Source organism: Numenius arquata, chromosome 2 (assembly GCF_964106895.1).
Source record: "Numenius arquata chromosome 2, bNumArq3.hap1.1, whole genome shotgun sequence".
Classification (NCBI taxonomy): domain Eukaryota; kingdom Metazoa; phylum Chordata; class Aves; order Charadriiformes; family Scolopacidae; genus Numenius; species Numenius arquata.
Window position 1 is genome coordinate 123,980,342 of NC_133577.1, and position 20,473 is coordinate 124,000,814.

Here is a 20,473-nt window from a genome sequence, read left to right on the forward strand (position 1 = left end):
CATTTGCTACAAAACATTAGAAAATGATTGATCATATGCAGAAGTGTATGGGGTGGGTTTGCTGGACTCTTCTAGTCTAAGCAGCAATGACATAGTTGCCTGTAACAGCAGAAGGTTGTGCTCTTGAGGTCCCATCCAAGTCTATTCCTTTGACATAAATAACTATACATTGCGTGCCCCTATAAATAATTTTTACCTATAGTTTCCCTGAAAGTAGAGTTTTCCTGTGTTATTTGTCTATGGCCCTGATAGATGGAGCAGCTGATCACTGCTCCAAGATCTTGATGCCAGCTTGGTCAGACATATCTCCACCAGACAGTGGCAAACAAGACACCGTATGAAGTTGATATTAGGAACTGACAAAAATCTGCTGAAAAAGTTTGTTAAACTTCCTCTACTACATTTGCACATCTATTTGAATAAATAGCTAATGGCTAGTTAATGGTCCAGTAACCAAAAGAATAAAAAGCCCATCTTTAAAGGCTCTTTAGAGAAGAAAATATCTCAAGTCAGATGAAGCTTTGAGGCAGTGCTGTTAATGTCCTTTCTAGATCTCTGAAACACTTTATCAGGCTAAGCCTATCAATGTGTCTCTGCTTCCACCATTAAACAGGCAAATAAATCAACATTTTCTTTTTACAGTTTCCCCTGAGGTCCAGTGATTGCTGTTGCTGTTGAACTGATTCAGTGGAGCAAAACATTAGCAAAAATGATTCTGTGCTCTCAGCTTTATCTTTTCTTCCTGAGAGCAGAAGAATTTGCAAGTGTTAATAGGACATGCAGCTTGCATGTTGTAGGATAATGCACACCAATGAACACTGACGATGCTGCGAGGGGTGACGTGCTACCTTTGTAGCTGGTGTGTGATACACATGAATAACCTTAAAAGCCAGAAGTTCTTATTCTTTATCTCACTATCTTTTTACTGAAATTCATTGTTGTGGGTAACCCACTTTCACCTTTAAATTAACTGACTCAGCATTTTGTCATTCATGATATATAATCTATTGAATACTGACTGCACCTGTCATTTTAGTAGAAGTGTATTTCCAGCCATCACATTGTGACATGGAAATAAGTAAAAAGAAAATCCAGACTCAAACCCCTACAAAGGGAGGCGAATCACATTTAATGCATGTGGTGGGTGTTACTGAAAGCATTAGTTTGATGATTTCTCCATCAGTGGCCAAAATTTAACCCAGCCAGCTTTCATATCCCCTTTGACACAACTCACTTTGTATTCCAGTCACTGGAGAGCTATCAATGAAGGAAGATACCCACCTTTCTGACAGCAGCTCACTTTAGCCAGAGCCCACCTTTGGAGGGTCTATTTCTCCCCACGGACTACAGGAGTGCTTTAAGAAAACTACATTCCCAATGTAGAAACCCTAATTAAGTTAAGATAAAGAAACTTAGGCCACTTTTTTCATGCTCATATTACATTTGCAGAGAAAACTGAATCTCACACCATAAGATGTCTGAAACATTTACATTTCCAGCTGAGCTCCAATTCTTGTCTTCCACCAACATTATGTCAGATGTGCCAAAAACTATAACTGAGCTGCATAATATGTCTGAGCATAAAAGTTCCTGTGTGTGCTTCACCATAGAGTTGTTTCTTTACTCCAGCTCTGAAGCATTCTACAACTCCTTTTTTTTCCACAAAAGGTTCAATAAATTTGAGCTTCAGTTAATTCAAAAAGATGTTCTCCTTAGAATTCACTACTTATGGTTTTATTTTCCTACTGGAAATACAATTTCATTTTGCAAATTACCTCATTATTAGCAATTTGTAGGGTGATTGCTGAGCATTTTCAGTAGCTTTGTAACAAACATAATAGTATAGAGTCATAAGATTTGTATGAAGAGGCAATACCTTTATTAGACTGCCCACATATCTGGAAAAAAGAGAGAAGCTTTTGGCATAACATCTCTTTGTCGTATCTTGTCTTGCATCTTGATCAGACCTTGTGTTTCTAAACTATATAGTTTTAAAGAAATGAACACAAAGCTCTCAGCAATCACTCTGTAAATGGATAATAATGACGCTGTTTGCAAAGTGAAATTTTGTTTCCAGCAGGAAATAAAAAAACCTGATATACTGAACTCCAAGCAAAGCTGTTTCTTCAAAATAATTGAAGGTCAAATTTATTGAGCAATTTTTCTGATGACCTAATGAAATGACCTTGTGCCTGAAAGCTTGTGCACTTCTTCCTTCCATAGACTAGTCTAATAAAAAACACTGCCTTTCTTTTGAGCTTGAAATTTCTTGAATCTTAGACCATCACAGGTACAGTATTACTACTACTAGTATTGCATTATAAGTAATTAAATCTATGTCAGCCCGCCTGAACTGGGAGTGTCTTCATATCAGGTCAATTAGGAAATAGCAGCCAGAGGGTCTGTTTCAAGGTTCATTTGGTTCTGATCTCTAAGGGCAAGCTATCTAACTAAATTATTCAGAGCACTGTCTGGAAACACCTCTCTAATCCTCAAGTCCCCACAGAGGAAAGAATGTTTTAACCAACTTCCTTTAATATCTTGATAACTGCATCTATTCATATTTCCTTCAGGCTGACAAAGGACAAAAAATATTATTAGGTATTCAACACTTCCTTAGCCATCAGCTACTATATGCAATCTGGGGGTGGAATTAGCGCATCATAGAATGGTGCCTCCAAAAAGAGAAAGGTTCATGTCTTTGTGAAATAACCGAGTCACTAACTTAGTCCAAAAGTGAATTTGAGCAAAATTAAAACACAGCTTCAACCTCCTTCAGCTGCACCCCAGATACATCGAGAAGAGAGGGGTAACGCACAGCCCCAGTTCTCAGCGCTGATGGTAAATGAGAATGTCCTTCATCCAGAAGTCCAAATCGGACAAAGGAAACTCAGAACCCCAGGACTCCCAGAGAGTCACAACCAAAATCTCAAGCTCTGAAAACAATTTTAATGTTCATCAACTGGCAGATAGCTCACTAGAGAACTCATTTTTTTCTCAGACCATAACACTTCAAGAGATACCAAAAGCCAGTCCAGAACTTACAGCTCTGGCTCCCAGGCTTTTGTGTTGTCACCCTAACAGTGGCCATAATTCTTCATAATGGGATTGGGTTCCCCTTGCTTCTTGTTTACAAAATAACTGGTTGGCCTGAGGGAGGAGTTAGGCAGTTTAAAGTCATGGTTTAATTTCCTTTGTAATTGCAAGTTGATTGCTAGCATAAATTACCTTGCATGCATTTTGCCTCTTGTGCCAGCCATTTCCTAAAGTGGATAATCTTAAATTAAAAGAATGGTATCAATCGAAAGGCATTGCTATGTCGGAATCTCACAAATCATTCATATCAATTATCAGCCCAGCAGACATTAAAAAAAAGAAAAACACCTTGGATGCTTTTACATTAATGTTTGATTTATTTTGAAGTTGAACTAATGCAACCTTAACCAAAAAACTTGAAGAAATTTTGTTAATTTCAGGGGATATGTTTTGAATTTTTAAGGAGAAATACGACTGCAAAACATTTACATGCTTTCTGCCTTCCATGTCTCAGAACCCAAATCCTCTAAGAAGACAGAAATTCTCTTTTTAATTCCTTAAATTTCCTTTAAAAAATAAGAGTGATTTCATAATTTCCTTCATGAAGGGAAAGGAAATATTTCCTTTTATATTTCCTTGATGTACCTTAGATGAATGAATATAGTTCATTCTCCCCGAATCCTAAAGACCACACATATATGCCCAAGGGCCACACAAGCAAGGGGACAGACAACACACACCTCAAAAGGTAAAACACTGTGCTCGAGGCAAGCCTTTCACAGGAAAGGCATCTGGGGAGTTCTGCATTCAGCCAGGCCAATGAGAATGACAAGCCGGTGAATTCTTCTAATCTTTTGGATCCTTCTTAGCTTACTTTTCCAGGATCCACATGACTTTTCTCCTGGACTGCTCTCTCCGACAGCCTCTGCGGCACCCTGTGCAGACAGCTTGCAAGAGACACCCCTTCACAGGTACCTTGCAGAGCGCTTGTAGAAGTTGCTGTCACTTGGTGCTCCAGCTGTGAGCCTTTCCATTCCCGCCACCTGGGTGATATTAATCTCACCTCACTTCAGATACCTCTGTTGTAGATGGATCTTAGCTAGTCACTGCCATTGTGGTCAGCAGAAAAGAAACAGGTACTGTTCATCTGAGCTATCCTAGAGACCTACTCTAAGGTGAATCCTAGAAATATCCTTTTTTTTTTGTAGGACAGGAGTTTGGGATAACTAATTCATATGCAGATACCCATGTGATAGACCTTTGCGACTGGGTACGGGGAAACATTACTGTCTCTGACTACTGCAAACCCTGTGAGGGTCTATGACTCGTGTTAAAATTCCCTACAGCGAGTTTCTAACCTGAGAGAGGAGCCACAGAGCTGAATGGAAAACCTGTACACGTAGATAGGAAAATTACATTTGTAGAAGACTGGAGTGGTTGTAATGAGGTGTGACCTCACGCCTCTCTCGCAAAATAGCCTTACACCACTCAAGATTCTACACATTTACATGTTCCAGATCTCCCAATCATATCTTGCCCAAATTGTTTTCAAGTAAATCTGAGCCTAGGGATAAGGCGTTCACAGGTTTGCGTATGTTTCTTGAATGAGAAGCAGTAACAAACACATCCAGAAGCAGTGGTGCAGAGTTTAAAGGTGATTACTTGTCTCTGTCAAAGCTGGTATTTTAAGCTCATTCATTATTTATTAATTGTGGAGATGTACAATCTAGTGACGTTTCACTCTGAGCATTCCCTATCCTAACTTTTAAACTGCCAAATTTCAGTGTCCCTTCTGCCAACCAGGTGTGAAACCAGCTGCATTGTGCTGTGATAAAAAGAAGACTGGGTGAATCAGGTCTACATTACCCAGTCTGAATGTTCAGCCAAGCAGAAATAAGTGACTTTGACCTCAACAAACCATATCAAGCTAAAAATAAAAGAAAATTAAAAGATATATGCATTATCAAGGTACTGTGTGATACTTTTCAAGATAAGGCATCATACACGCAGATGAGCCTGTTAGACAAATGCACCATATCCTGTTGTTATATTATTATCGAGGCTCTTCCTTACAGTGCTTTCATAAGGCATTGCCCAGGATATGTAACAGGAAGGAGTAGGGGACATTAAAAAATACTATATTTTTTCCGTTACATAAACAAATGTCTTGTTTTTCAGTCTTAAATCAGAAGTTCAGAGTTTTTGCAGCACCATCTAGTGAGACTAAAGAGGTTTTACTCAACTATTCAGAAACTCCAGCCTGTTCCTTCTTTATACTTGCATTTCTTCTTAATCATCATCTCCTTACAGTCTATTGGCTGAAAGTCTTTGGGGCCAACAAGCTGTTGAAGAAGGTACCTTTGGTGCATACAATAGTCCTTTTTATGCTTCTTTCTAAACAGCATGAAATCCCTCAGCTTTGCAAACTGCCGAGCAGAAAAACTGCAGAGCTTTCATCAAGCCTTGTTATTAATGAATTGCCTCCTAGCTAGCGAGCTGTGCCTCTGATCTACACCTTGTTTTGAAAGAATACACGCTGCAAGCCAAGAACAGATGTGTGTTTTATTGGATATGAAGGATGTTCTCAGATGTAGGCATACCTGTCAACGTTCCTACCAGGAAGTGTTACTGATGATATTTTCTATAAGACAACATCTACACACTCAGTTCTGTGCCAGACACATGCAAGACTCTGTATGCAAAATATCCTTCCTGGCCCAAAGATGTTGCTGGCAAACAAAATTCAGCCTGATTCCAAGCCAGTTAAGATGATGCTCATCTTTTCCTAGGCTGCCCTGTCTCTTATAAGTTTCCCTGTGCCTAATTAGGATTAAAACTGCTTTATTTTCTTCACCTACTCATCCCTGGTTAAAAAATCCTGGAGTATTTTCACCCAACTGAGCCAATGTGCAGAATCAGAAACATTTCAAAAAAGATTTCCCATGCAACCTCTAAAAATAATATTTTTGACCAATAAGAATATAAATCTCTTTCCAGAACGTTTTTTCTGAATTCTTTCACGTCACCAAGAGCTGTACGTCACTGACAGCAAAAATACTAAAGATTTTGAAATGAAAGCAGCTCATCTGCTTCTAACAGCACATACTATTAACTTATATGATGGTTGGAAGAGATTATCCCATTGTAGGAAGATGGAAACAAGACGACATAATACACTATATAAAAGCTATGATGGTATTTTTTGTTCTTATCCATATCTGCAACTAACACAGTCATAAAACTGTGCAGTCTTTCCTCTCTCATTTGAAGCTGACGGAGTTTGTCCTCCACTTACACAGTGGCATCTTCTCCTCTAATAGGATTTCTTCAGTGAGCTGACAGAGTCGGGCAGCCGGCACAGGTTTCTTTCTTCTACACTCTGTGTACCTGAGTGTTTCTCCGGTTCTTACAAATGTCACTGCTGTTGAATCTTCATTGCTGAACCGCTGCAAGCTGGAGGATAAAGCATCACTGGTTTATCTTTAAGTCACCTTTAATTATCCTTTCTTTTCCTTGATAATTTCTTCTATAGAATTTCTCTTGGAAAACTGGTTTGCATAAGGATAATTCATTTCATGAATCATAGAATCGTTTAGGTTGGAAAAGACTGTTAAGACATTAAGTCCAACTGTTAACCTAGCACTGCCAAGTTCACCATTAAACCATGTCCCTCAGCACCAGATCTACACGCCTTTTAAACACCACCGGGGCCAGCAACTCAACCACTTCCCTGGCAACCTGTTCCAATGCCTGACAACCCTTTTGGTGAAGAAATTTTTCCTAATATCCAATCTAAACCTCCCCTGGAGCAACTGCAGGGCATTTGCCTTTGTCCTATCACCTGTTACTTGGGAAAAGAAACCGATCCCTGCCTTGCTACAACCTCCGTTCTGGTAGTTGTAGAGGCTGGAGTCTCCTCCCAGTCGCCTTTTCTCCAGGCTGAACAACCCCAACTCCCTCAGCCACTCCTCATAAGACTTGTGCTCTAGACCCTTCACCAGCTTCATCCAAGGGGAGAAGATTCAAAGAGACTGCTCAAAGGAGACAATGTTTGTATTGTCATTCAGATAGCCTCTTAGCTACCAGCATGGTTAGACCCAGAAAGTATTGTCTTATCTCCCAGAGACAAATCCAAAACAGCTAGCTACAACTCTGAAAAAGGTCTGCCAGAAATACCTGTAATAAAGATTGTATGTTTACTCTCAAAACTGAAAATTTAACTACAAAAAAATTCTCAGAGTGGCTTATGACATAGCTTGACATCATCTCTAGGAAAATCATCTACCAATATGCAAAAAATATTCTTTTTATTCTAGAACATAAAGTCCTACTTTCTTATGATACTACATTCTTGCCTATAAGCATCTTATTTTATTATTATTATTAGATCATATTTTCCAAAAACATGACTTTTAGGAAGTGGTTCTACAGGATCTAGAATATGTTGATAAATATCACTTAAAATGTCTTAGCGATTTTCTGTGTAATCAGTGAATATATTTATTGCTGCCACCCAGTGGGCTCATTTGTAGGCTTTGGCTCACCATATTATTATTTAATACACCACTGTTTGGTTAAATGATTTCACCTTCTCCATCTGAAGGAGTGTGATTTATTTTCCTCTGTCAGTAGCCACTGAAAATGAATGTTTCAAGCTACAAGCTGTGGTTGACTTAAAGCATATCATCCTACAAAAACCTTTTCTTCGTATTTTTAGTGTGGGAACAGCCCATGGAAGGCAGCATATGCATGAGCTTCAAGCTGAACTACACATGAGATTGCCTACTTTACCTTCTGCACCTCCCTGCAAAGCCCAAGGCAAATACTTTGTGCTATTTAAATGATAAATATCCTATCAGAACTAAGAAGTTGTTAAAGATGTTACACGGGGGGAACTCTTTCCTGAAAAGCGCTAATATTTCTGACCCTCACGTAACTTGCACAGAGGTACTCGTGCACCTGAAGTTATGCGCTTGGCAGAAGATAAGCCATGCAACCAGTTTGCAGTTTGTCTTCCTTACCTGCAGCTCCGCTGGTGCCAGCAGAAGCTCTCAGCACACCTCAGGAGCTGGCCTGTATAACACTGGAGTGAATAAATTGGCTCTTAAAAATGGACTGCTGTGTTAACAGCTTCTACAATCTGTATAGGTGTTATGAATAATGAAATAAGACACTGGCAATGACAACACATTATTGAAGAGCTGTTAAGTGCTGCATTATGATTTCATTTTAGCGCTGCTCCTGGATGAGAGAGCTTGCACATCTGCGCGCCAGGGGGAGTAGGGAGAGAGGGGAAGCTGCTTAATATTCTTCTTGTTGACCTATATTTTGAATTTAGCTACCTGTTTAATTTAAAGCATGTTATTTCCAGGAGGACTGGCCATTTGAGGGAGTATTATGCTGCCCTTAATTTCTGTGCAGTCAGAGGTCTTGTCGGGCTAGACAGCGGTACAACTAGATGCCAACAGTGAAGAAAAAGAAAATAAACCTTTTACACATTCCTGTGTTATCCAGACCTAGTCTGTAACGCTGCAAACCAAGGCTGTCCACCACTGTAGTTGGCACAGGTTAGGTGGTAAAGCTCAGGAGAGGGCAGGGTTAAGAACAGGCACAGTCTTGGCTGAAACCCAGAAGGGAATGTAGCTGGGCATAAATTATCTTCCAACCTTCCCGTAAGATAAGAAGAAAGTTGGGGAAAAAAATGCACTACAAGCCCAGCACCTTGGGATGTTCAGGTTATGCATCAACCCACCAGTCAGGGCTTCTGTGTCAAAAACCACTGTCCCTTTTTTACTGGCCTTAGTGGGGGTACTGCAAAATAAGGTAAGGCTCTGCAGAAATAACGGTGAAAGAATTGGGCCTCCTTGCTTTATAGAAGCTAAATAAATCTACTTCAAGAAATCCAAAGTATCTGGAGGTTGAAGTAGAGGAAGATATTACATCCTTCCACAATATTGCTCATGCTCAAGCACAGCATGGGCACAGATGTAGGGGACAAGATTTATTCCAGCAATGACAGTGGAACCACTTCTGTAACCAAAGACACTGGGGAATGAAATCACCCTTATTGCCCATCAATGGAAAAAAAAAAAAACCTTTTGCTTCCTGCCTATAAAGCTGTTCACCTTTGATGCTACAGCAAACGACCAATAAATCACATGGTAAATGTAATTTCCTTCTACATTTTTAATATTTCTTCATTCCCTGCATGAGCCTCAGCTGGAGGAAAAAACAAGAACTCTCCAGAGCTTACCAGCTGGGAGTGTTACAAAATTGATTTCACAGAAGGTCACAGATTCAGTTTGTGGTTTTTTTGTCTATTCCCCAAACAAGATATAGGACCAAAGCAGCACATGCTGGGAACCTCAGACCAGACAAGAAATATCACAAACTGTTAAAATTGAAACAAAATAGAACGGATTCAAAATTCCCTACCACATAGGGAGAAGTGGAAAAAGACATAGTAAGAAATTGTTTTGGACTTCATAGTTACTTCTCCATCATCCTCAAAATGAATCCTCTATTCAGCCTCATTCCAGACTGTTGGCCTCAAAACTGATGTTTATTGATCTGACCATTTAAATTTCCTTATATCACGACAGCCAAATTTCACCAAATAATGCTGCATCTCAGTTAAAAGCAGATCTCTTTCTTTCAAGAGAAAATGTGAAAGGTGGCTGTTGTGCATACTGGGGAAAATAATTGGAGAATTCATTTGTATCCAGGGCAAAAAAAAGTAAGGACATTAGTAATCTAACATAATTCTTCACATTCACAAATATTTCTCATACTGTAAAGTGAAATAGAATTCTGCTGTCTGAGTTCTTTTCTTCTTTCAATCTCAAACAAGGCAAAAACGTTTCAAAAATGAGACAGATACAGACCTCTCAACTTACCTGTTTGTTGGCACTTGAATGGGTTTCTACAAGCTGTCAGGTGTCTGTACCTGCCAAAATGATGAAAAAAGACATCTGCTCTTTTGATAATAACATTCTCTATTTCTTTTTTTGTCACAGCTCCATTCAACCCTCCCAATGCCGCCGACAGTATGGTCAAATTTGATGCCTATGGAGATGGGATAGGACGATACAACGTGTTCAATTTCCAGTACACAGGAGGCAGATATTCCTATGTGAAGGTTGGTCACTGGGCAGAAACCTTGTCACTTGAGGTAGACTCTATCCACTGGTCCAGGAACTCTGTCCCTGTCTCCCAGTGCAGCGACCCCTGTGCTCCTAATGAGATGAAGAACATGCAACCAGGAGATGTCTGCTGTTGGATTTGTATTCCCTGTGAAACCTATGAGTACCTGGCCGATGAATTTACCTGTGCGGACTGTGGGCCTGGAAAATGGCCCACGGCTGACCTGACTGGCTGTTATGACCTACCAGAAGACTACATCAAGTGGGAAGATGCTTGGGCAATAGGTCCTGTTACCATTGCATGCCTGGGCTTTATTTGTACTTTTATGGTCATTGCAGTGTTCATCAAGCACAACAATACCCCCCTGGTCAAAGCCTCTGGCCGTGAACTGTGCTACATATTGCTCTTTGGGGTCTTCCTGTCTTACAGCATGACTTTCTTCTTCATAGCCAAGCCTTCTCCAGCTATCTGCACCCTGCGTCGTTTGGGACTAGGAAGTTCCTTTGCTGTCTGCTACTCTGCCCTTCTGACAAAAACAAACTGCATTGCCAGAATATTTGATGGTGTAAAGAACGGTGCTCAAAGGCCTAAGTTCATCAGCCCCAGCTCTCAGGTCTTCATCTGCCTGAGTCTCATTTTGGTACAGATTGTGGTGGTGTCCGTGTGGCTTATCTTGGAGGCCCCTGGCACCAGGCGGTACACTCTTCCTGAGAAGAGAGAGACTGTCATATTGAAATGCAATGTCAAAGATTCCAGTATGTTAATCTCCTTAACGTATGATGTAATCCTCGTAGTCTTATGCACTGTATATGCCTTCAAAACAAGGAAATGTCCAGAGAACTTCAACGAAGCCAAGTTTATCGGTTTCACAATGTACACAACGTGCATCATTTGGCTGGCCTTTCTCCCCATATTTTATGTGACATCCAGTGACTACAGAGTAAGTCTTTGGATATCTGTTTCCATAAATCATGTGCATCACTTCAAAGGACCGTGTCGTCATTCACTAAAAGCTTCTTTCACTTCTTTTGTCCCCTGGACCCCTCACAAACAAGCTCTGTTTCAATGTTAATGTCCACCTAAGCATATTACCAAATTTTAGCTTATTTCTGACAAAGATGGCCTCCTTTCAAATGAGCATGTCTGGTTAGAGGTGGAAGGAACTGGTACTATCGGTCTGATTGTGACAGAGGCATAGAGTATGGATTAAGTATTTGTACCGGTACATCAGTATGTGAAGTCGTAGCCCTAACAGAAAGATCCAGTAGATCATGAGTTAGAATGAGTCATAATGAGTTATTTGGTGGAGGTGGGCCTTAAATTAAAAACTGAACTAACTATTCTCCTTCTGCAAAAGAATCTGCCATTCAAATATGGTATTTTCTTCCAAAGAAAAATGATCAGGGAAGAATTGCAAAATTTCCTATGAAACAGGATTGTTTAAAAAAAGAATATAACAAAGGTTATGCTTGAATATAGAACTTTCTATTCTTTCTGCACTTTGTAGGAGATAAAACACATATCTCACTGAGCAGAAAATATTGGCCAGCCTTCACCAACAAGCTTAAAAAACATTAACTTGTTTAAACTGTCACAGTGTTGCAAAGTTTCGAGTTCAATAAAATTGTATTTTTGGACAGAAGGAAATTGTCTCAGAAAAAGATTCACATCTGCTCCACTGGAAATCTCACAGTTATTATGATGTGAGAAGCGGCTGGTGGAGCTGGCCCTTACAGCAGTTTGCAGTGAATTAGTTCAACTTTCTGCTCAGAAGAAAGGTAGATTAACTTAGCGTGGTATTATTACCAGTAGTATGTACATGAAATAGCATGTAAGCCAGTGGAGTTAATAATGTCACTTAACATACTTTTGGTGTGACCACCCTGGAACAGTATATTTAGTACTATTTTTCTCAGCCGAGGAAAGGTACAGAAAACCTCAAGAAAACAAGGATACATAACAAACGACGCAGTAAGATACGCAGAGTGACAGTAAAAGAGCTAAATATATTTAGTCTAGACAAGAGTAAACCCAGGGAGATGTGATCACAGGCTGTAAATAATTTCAAGGCAACAAAAAGAAAGAAAGGGATTATTCAGTCTCAGGAGAAGTTAGAATGGCGAGTAATGGATTGAAGCTAATGAAGGAAAAGTTTAAGACAGGCACTGGGGAGCAGCTCCGGACACCCAAAGTAATCAGGAAGACAGACATAGAAGGAGGGTAATATCAGTGCAGACAGTCACACGAGCGGGCAGCACAGACACTAATGGTCAAGAGGAGCATGACTTGATTGCTCAAGTAGCATTTTTCAGCCTTATAGCCTGAGTGGGATTTTCAGAAGCAACCATAGGCATTTAATTTCACTGAATTTCACTGAATTTTTTTAGAGTTGGAAGGGACCATATAGATCATCTAGTCCAACTCCCCTGCTGAAGCAGGATTGCTTAGAGAATGCTACTCAGGACTGCATCCAGGCGGGTCTTGAAAATCTCCAAAGAAGGGGACTCCACAACCTCCCTGGGCAGCCTGTTCCAGGGCTCTGTCACCCTCACTGGAAAGAAGTTTCTTCTCATATTTGAGTGGAACTTCCTATGTTCCAGCTTGTGCCCGTTGCTCCTCGTCCTCTCACTGGCAACCACTGAAAAGAGTCTGGCTCCCTCCTCCTTCAACCCACCCTTGAGATACTTATAGGCGTTAATAAGGTCTCCCCTCAGCCTTCTCTTCTCCAGACTAAAGAGTCCCAGCTCTCTTAGCCTTTCCTCATAAGGGAGATGCTCCAATCCCTTAATCATCTTAATCATCTTTGTTGCCCTTCGCTGGACTCTTTCCAGTAGTTCCCTATCCCTCTTGAATTGGGGAGCCCAGAACTGGATGCAATACTCCAGTTGTGGCCTCACCAGTGCAGAGTAGAGGGGGAGAATGACTTCCCTCGACCTACTAGCCACACTCTTCCCTATGCAGCCCAGGATTCCGTTGGCCTTCCTGGCCACAAGAGCACATTGCTTGCTCATTGTTATTTTGCTGTCTACAGCAAAATAAAAATTTATTAATAAAAATAATAATCTTAATAATAAAAATAATTTAATAATAATTTAATAATAATAAAAATTTATAAATATATAAAATTTATAAATAATAATAAAAATTATAAATTTAATAATTTAATAATAATAAAATAATTTAATAATAAAAATAAAATCTTATTTAAATAAGTAGTTCCAAATAAGCCAACTCAAGTTCTACCAAACCGATAGAAAATGCTTTGGACACCTTTTTTGACACTTTCGTGACATGTCAGGAGCTTTTTGAAAATCTCGTGTTAGATGTCTAAACTTCTGGGGTGGATTCCTTTGAAAAGCCCATATTTAATTTCCATGCAGTGTTACTTGTTGACTCTGAATCAGCCTGTGCCATCCTAATGCAGACAAACACTGGTGGCATCACCAATAAACAAGCTTAGAAACAGAATAGTAACAATGAAAAAAATAAACATTGACTAGCTTGAGATTTTACTATTAGGCGCAAACACTGCTTAGGATTCAACCTTCTGAAAAAAAAAAGGAGAGCTCCTGGAAATGTATCCAGAGATTTGGCGTTGACCTCACTGTAGTATTTAAAAAACAAAACAAAATCAAAAACAAAACAAAACAAAACAACACAACAAAACAAAACAAAAAACCCCAAAAAATGTAGTTGAACATAATATTCCCTACCAATTCCCTACCAATACTGAAGCAGAAAGGTCCCTGTATGAACCCTATATGACATATGCCAGACAGCATGTTAGATATGCTGGGATGGCATATTACTGTAAGTTTTCCAAATTCACCAACCAAATAACCCTGCTATTTGGCTAAGGCATTCCCTGCTCTGAGAAGGGTTTTATGGTATAGCTATGCCTCCTGTACACACATGCTTCTTTTTCTGATAGATTAAGCTTGCTTATATTGGCACGACCACTCTCTTCTACCTGAATTGAACAAATTTTATCAGCAAAAGGAATTGTGGGGGAAGGATGATTCAATCATGAGGTCAGCTGCAAGATTTTTCCATACACAACATGTCTTCACATAATCACCAAGGTTGGAAGGGACGTCTGGGGATTGTCTTGTCCAACCTCCCCTGCTCAAAGCAGGGTCACCTACAGTAGGTCACTCAGGGCTGTGTCCAGTCAGGTTTTGAATATGTCCAAGGATGAAGATTCCACAACCTCTGTGGGCAACCTGTACCAGTGTTTAAACATCTTTTTAGGTTTTTTATGTTTAAACAAAATGTCCTGTATTTTGGTTTGTGCCTATGGCCTCTTGTCCTGTCACTGAGCACCCCTAGGATAAGTCTGGCTCATCTGGCTTCTTTTCTCCCATCATCAGGTACTTATACGCACTGGTAAGATCCCCTTGAGCCTTCTCTTCTCCAGGCTGAACAGTCCCAGTTCTCTCAGTCCCTCCTCATATGACATTTGTTTCAGTCACTTAATCACTTCCATGGCCCTTTGCTGCACTTCCTCCAGTATGTTCATGTTTCTCTTTTACTCATGAGCCCACAGCTGGGCATAGCACCACACATGTGCCTCACCAGTGCTAAGTAGAGGGGAAGGACCACTGTTCTTGACCTGCTGGCAACACTCTGCATCATGCAGCCCAGGAAGCCATTGACCTTCTTTGCTGCAAGGGTGCATTGCTGGCTCATGATCTGCTTCTCCCACCAGGACCTTCAGGTTCCTCTCTGCGGAGATTCTTTCCAGCTGGGTGGTCCCCCGCATGTGCTAGTACCTGGGGTTGTTCCTTCCAAGGTGCAGGACTGTTTTTTTCCTTTGTTGAACTTCATGAGGTTCCTGTCATCCTTTTTCTCCAGTTTGTTGAGGTACCTCTGGATGAAAGCACAGCTATCTAGTGTATCAGCAACTCCTCCCAATTCTGTATTGTCTTCAGGTTCACTGAGGGTTCACCCTGTTCCAGCATCCAGACTGTTAATGAAGGTGTTCAGCTACATTGGTCCTAATATCAACCCCTGGAGCAACTAGTGACTGGCCTCTAACTGGACTTTTTGCCACTGATCTCAGTCCTTTGAGCCCAGTAGCCTAGTCAGTTTTCAGCCCATCTCACTGTCCACTTATCTAGCCTGTACTTCATCAGCTTGTCAATGAGGACACTATATAAGGCAGTGTTAAAAGCCTTACTAAAGTCAAAATAAATAATATCAACTACTTTCTCATCATCCACCAAGCCAGATGTTTCACTGTAGAAGTCTATCAGGTTGGTTAAGCATAATTTCCCCTGTGTAAATCCACACTGACTGTTGCCAGTTATTGGTCATCCATGCAGGCCTCCTGCCATATTTGCTTGATTTCCTGCCCATTGGGATGGGCCATTCTTAAGCCTGGATGAGGTGATTCTGGAAAAACAGCCAGCCCTCCTGGACCCCTCTTCTCTTCAGCACCTTATTGCATGGCACTTTTCATAGAAGGTACCTGAACAGGTCAACCTGCTCTGCAGGGTGGTGATCTTACTTTTGCCTTGCTTCCTCCTCTAAGGATTCTGAATTCCATCATTTGCTGGTTGTGGCAGCCAAAGCTTTCCCTTCCTGTCACGCTCCTGACAAGTTCTTACTTGTCTGTAAGTACAAGATCATGTGGAGTGTTTTCCTTCATCAGTTCCTCAATCACTCTTTTTAGGAAGTTGACCTCAGTGTGCTCCAAAAACCTCCTGCATTGCCTCTGCCCTGCTGTATTGTCCCTCCAGTGGGTATCAGAGTGGTTGAACTGCCCAAAGAAGACCTAAGCCCGTAAATATGAGACTTTTTTAAATTGTCTGAAAAAGACCGCATCTGCTTCTTGCTGATTAAGCAGTCTATAGCAGACACCCACTGCAATGTTGTCCACTTTGGTCTGCCTGCTGATCCTGAACCATAACATATCAGCTGGCTCAAGACCCGTTGCCAGGCAGAGCTCCATTCACTCCCTCTGCTCTCTCACTCAGAGTCCAATGCCCTCTCCTCGCCCTTCTACCAGGGCACTGACCTATGTTGTAATTGCAGATCTCTAAGTAGAGCAGGAACCATCTGCCTGCTGCCACAAGTCACAGACTTTCAGCCTTCATCATCATGAGAGTCTCCATTTCCCAACTCAACAAGCATAGCTTGCCTAGTTCTTCTCTAGTACAAGACCAGGCTCTTGTATGCGCACAGGGTCAGATATGATCCAGTCCACCTTTTTCACACCATGTCTGATGCTTCAGTCTGCTGACCTCCTCCCGAAGCTCCTTAACATGGCAAGAGAAATCCTCCGCATCTCCTGCAGAGTGGAACAACTTCCCCAGCCCCCATGAGAGGCCCCAAGCATCCCTGTAGCCCAAAGCTGCATCCTCCCTCAGCAGCTCAGCCTGGGTCAATCCTGATATGCCAGGGATAGTTGCCCCTGTGCGCACTGAGGACCATGCCCTGTGGCACCCCCATTGCTCTGCACACAAACAAAGACTTCAGCAAAGTTTCTAGCCCTCTTCTGTGTTCGTTTCTGCATGCACCTGAACATTTTAGCTGTCCAGAACTTACAGAGGGCTCTTCCCAACACCTGCAACAAGAGGGCCCAGCCTTATTTAAGAGTCAGCTCAGACAAAAGCTCCAAGCTTGTCAAGGACAGCTGACAGAGCTCCTTAGGAACTGCTGGAAATTGCTAGAAGTCACAGCCTCCTGCAGCAATCCTTTCCCAGCAATCCTGTTCCCTTGCAGCAGCAAGGCACTCTGACGTTCTTTGAAATGTTCCCAAGAGTCCTCCACTGATCCCAGAAGTCATTCCCAGAATGTCTAGAAGATCCTAAAGCAGAGGCCCGAAACTGCTGTGCAGATTGCTGCATTTCATGGCTGACATTGTTAGCTGAACTGTCAAAAAATTTAGAGGAGAGCTGCTGGAAAAGCTAGATTTCTCTGATGCCATTGATTTTTATGCAGAAATCCACACCAATTTCAGAATCAAAGATGCAATGAAATCTGATATGATTAAATAAGCACACATGACATAAATTCACAGCATCCCCAATATCTAGCACTTTTAAGGGAATTTTCAACCTGATCACCTTAGACAAAAGCTTAAGAAATGCAGCAATAACACTGGAAGGAAAAGTCTGGGTATTAAACTGGCTATAAAGAAATCAGGTATCCAATGTTCCTACTGTTTAGGCAGTTTCTCCCCACATTTTCTTTAGGGGTAATTCTGGCTCAAGGAGCTTGCCCCCCTGCTGGTCACTCATGCCTGGTCTAGCAGGACTGTCCCTGTTCTGCCAGCACACCAGCGTCCATGAGGCTGGGTTACACATCGAACCACGAAAGTGACCTGGGTTAAAAGGAACCCCGTGGGACGGGGCTGTTTTTAACCCAAATCATTTCATTGATTGAGTGCATAATTATGTCAGCACAGCTGAGCTGCTCCAGGAGGCAGAAACCCTTGCAGAGCAGTTAGTGAAGAGGACTTACCTTGAAACTATTGCCTTTGTTTATTCTTGTTTTATAAGAAAAATTCCAGTTCTGTTTTGCCAGTTTAAGACCCACCCAGAACCGTCTGCGAAGACCTGTGGACGAAATACAGAGAAGGGAAGGAGAAAGTGCACCTAAGGTGTCCCTTTCTCATGTTGCCCCCATAGGGTCTTCCATGTTCACTCACCCCATGGAAGCTGAGCACTTTTTCATAGTGCTTGTCACATCTACCTTGGGTAAAGAGTGATTATTATATGATCACGTTAATTATACTCACTGCTGACAAAGCACTTGGTGCTCTGTGTATATGTATAAAGCAACAAAGTCCACTCCCTACTCTATTTTTCATTTTGCACCAATTATTTCTGACAAGGAGATATGAGCAGCATTCCCATGGAAGAAGGCTAATCTCCAAGGACTGCAGGAGTGTAACTAAGGAAAAACGAGCCTTGGATGTATAATCATTCAAATTAAGCAGGAGAGTTTAAAGCAGTTTAATTCAACATCTTAATTAAGGAATCTGCTTGGAAGAAAATAATATAAACCGAAAATGAGGCAGTAAACTGGCACCTAGTTATACTGCTGAACAAAAAGGAAGAAAGATAGTGCCAGCAAAGTTGCACTAACAAATTCCCCAAGGCAACTACTCTAAAATCCTGCAGTCTTACAAACAATTAATTTCTCGGCCCAAAAACTTCTGTCTCAAAGTCAGGGCACCTCTCAGGCCCAGTCTGACAAATGTCACTGGCTCTTATGTTTATTCCAAATCACACATGATCCTGAAAGGGATTGTTCAAGCTCTGTGATTAGGTTTGAAGCTGGAGGCTAAACTGGTTTTCAAACGGATGATCTACATGAGGTATCAAATGTTAACCCACATAAAGTACAGTATGTGCAAGCTGGTTTCCCCTTTTGCCCAGTTGTTGCATGACAGGCATTCCAGAGGATTTCCTGATCAATTTAGAAATCAAGGGCATGAGAGATGAGAGAAAGAGAGCAGCACTATCCTTTCTGTGCTAAACTGATGGAGCAAACACTCGGTCAAGCTCCCCTTGGTAAGCAGAGACACAGGGCACCATCAGCACCATGCATCTCACTCATATGATCCTAGGGTTGTGGAAGATAAGGATGCTACAGATGTTCCAAACCAGCCTGTACCAGTGCAAACCCCCAGGACCGTGGTTCCTGCTGTTGTGTGATAATGCTGCTAACATTCTGCATTTCAGAGCTTTCCATACTGAAACACAGTGCTTTGCACCCACTCTCTCCCTAGGTGCAAACCACCACCATGTGCATCTCTGTGAGTCTGAGCGGCTTCGTTGTGCTGGGCTGCCTGTTCGCGCCCAAGGTGCACATCATCCTCTTCCAGCCCCAGAAGAACGTGGTCACTCACAGACTCCATCTCAACAGGTTCAGTGTCAGCGGGACCGGGACCACTTATTCCCAGTGTAAGTAACAAAACCGCCGCCTTTCTATGTGGGGTTGTGATGAGTTTGGGTAAAGACAAGATGGGCATTTTACCAGCAACAGAAATACCTTTATAGGCTGGGGTTGTGAACTCCATGGAAGCATCACTTCATTTGTGTCTGGAGAGAAAATCTCATCCCCCTCCCATAGGAATCAGCTCAGAGCCCGCTCTGAAGCTCACTGAGGTCAGCAGAAAGCTTTCAGTGGGCTCTGACTCCAGCCCGCTGCACAAAGCAAGCAGAGCCCGTCGCTCGCTGTCGCTCTCACAGCAGCAACGGGAACAGATTGCCCTGGAGTATTCCCATCACAATGACACGCCGACAGGACCTGGGCCACAACGCAGCGTGCTCTCAATGGCTCTTATCTCCTGCATGATAAGGAAAGGCTCCCAGTCTGCAGCAAATGCATACAAGGGATGCCACAAACTGCATCTGTATGCGGAGTGTGAGCAATACCCTTTGTAAGTGCCACAGCCAGGAGAAGCAATCAGTGCTATGTTGCCAGGACAGCTCAACTGCTCTGCCTCCCTCTTTTCCTTCATCTTCAGTCTCTTCCTCCCAAGCAAATTCACATCTGTGATTTTGATTTGAGGCTGGCATTCCTCTTTTGGGTGAATTGCTGAGAGATTATTTTTTTTAATTAAAAAAAAAATCACCTGTATGGGTTGGATTTTTTTTTTCCTTGTCAAGCTTAACTAGTCAAGGATGGGAGCACACAGCACCTTGCTCATGGAGCTCTGCAGGCAGCATGTCTAACCTGGAAAGCTAATTGAAGAATACACTACAACTAGGAAGAGGCAAGGAATAAAAAAATAGAGGAAAAGGGGGACACAGAGCAAGGCTTGCCAGCAAGTTCACACTAACCTAGCCTCAGGATTTTTAGTATGACCTAAATTTCAAAAATGGCTAGAAACCTTTGGCACTTCAGACTTCAGACAGAACGTGGAAGGAACTTGGGACACCGCTGTGTATCACATTGGCAGGGATTAGGAGGTAAAGGCATCCCAGCCATCTCTGGCTCTCCCACCCCACTCCCAAACCATACTGTGCCAAGAATGCCCGGGGTCCCTTAACAAGAGAGCAGCCATGTGGCTCTGCACGTCCCCCATCTCATTGGAGTCAGGGCTGCATCCAACCCTGATACCAGAAACCAAAAGCTCCTTGCTGTTTTGGAAAACTTAAGCCAAGAGAGATGAGATGGGCCTAAGTGCCCAAAGTGCTGAACACTACCAAAAGGCCTGGATTTGCAAGATCAATGGATTACCAATAACCTTTAGAAGTTTGGTCCCTTGATGAAATGGTAAATTCCATGAGATTATTTCCATCCCTTATGAATTTTGTATAAGTGGTCTTTCCAAGTT

General features: G+C 41.9%; 1 protein-coding gene across 2 annotated transcripts in view; it reads left to right on the forward strand.

The window, feature by feature from the left end:
* GRM3 (glutamate metabotropic receptor 3) overlaps positions 1-20,473 on the forward strand; it is a 112,044-nt gene that overhangs the window by 87,268 nt on the left and 4,303 nt on the right. The window contains exons 5-6 of one of the 2 annotated variants that reach the window (XM_074162222.1): positions 10,053-11,119; positions 18,920-19,094. In XM_074162222.1, the coding sequence (XP_074018323.1) occupies positions 10,053-11,119; positions 18,920-19,094 (1,242 nt within the window). The remainder of the gene's footprint in view (positions 1-10,052; positions 11,120-18,919; positions 19,095-20,473) is intronic. The other variant, XM_074162229.1, reaches the window with a different exon arrangement.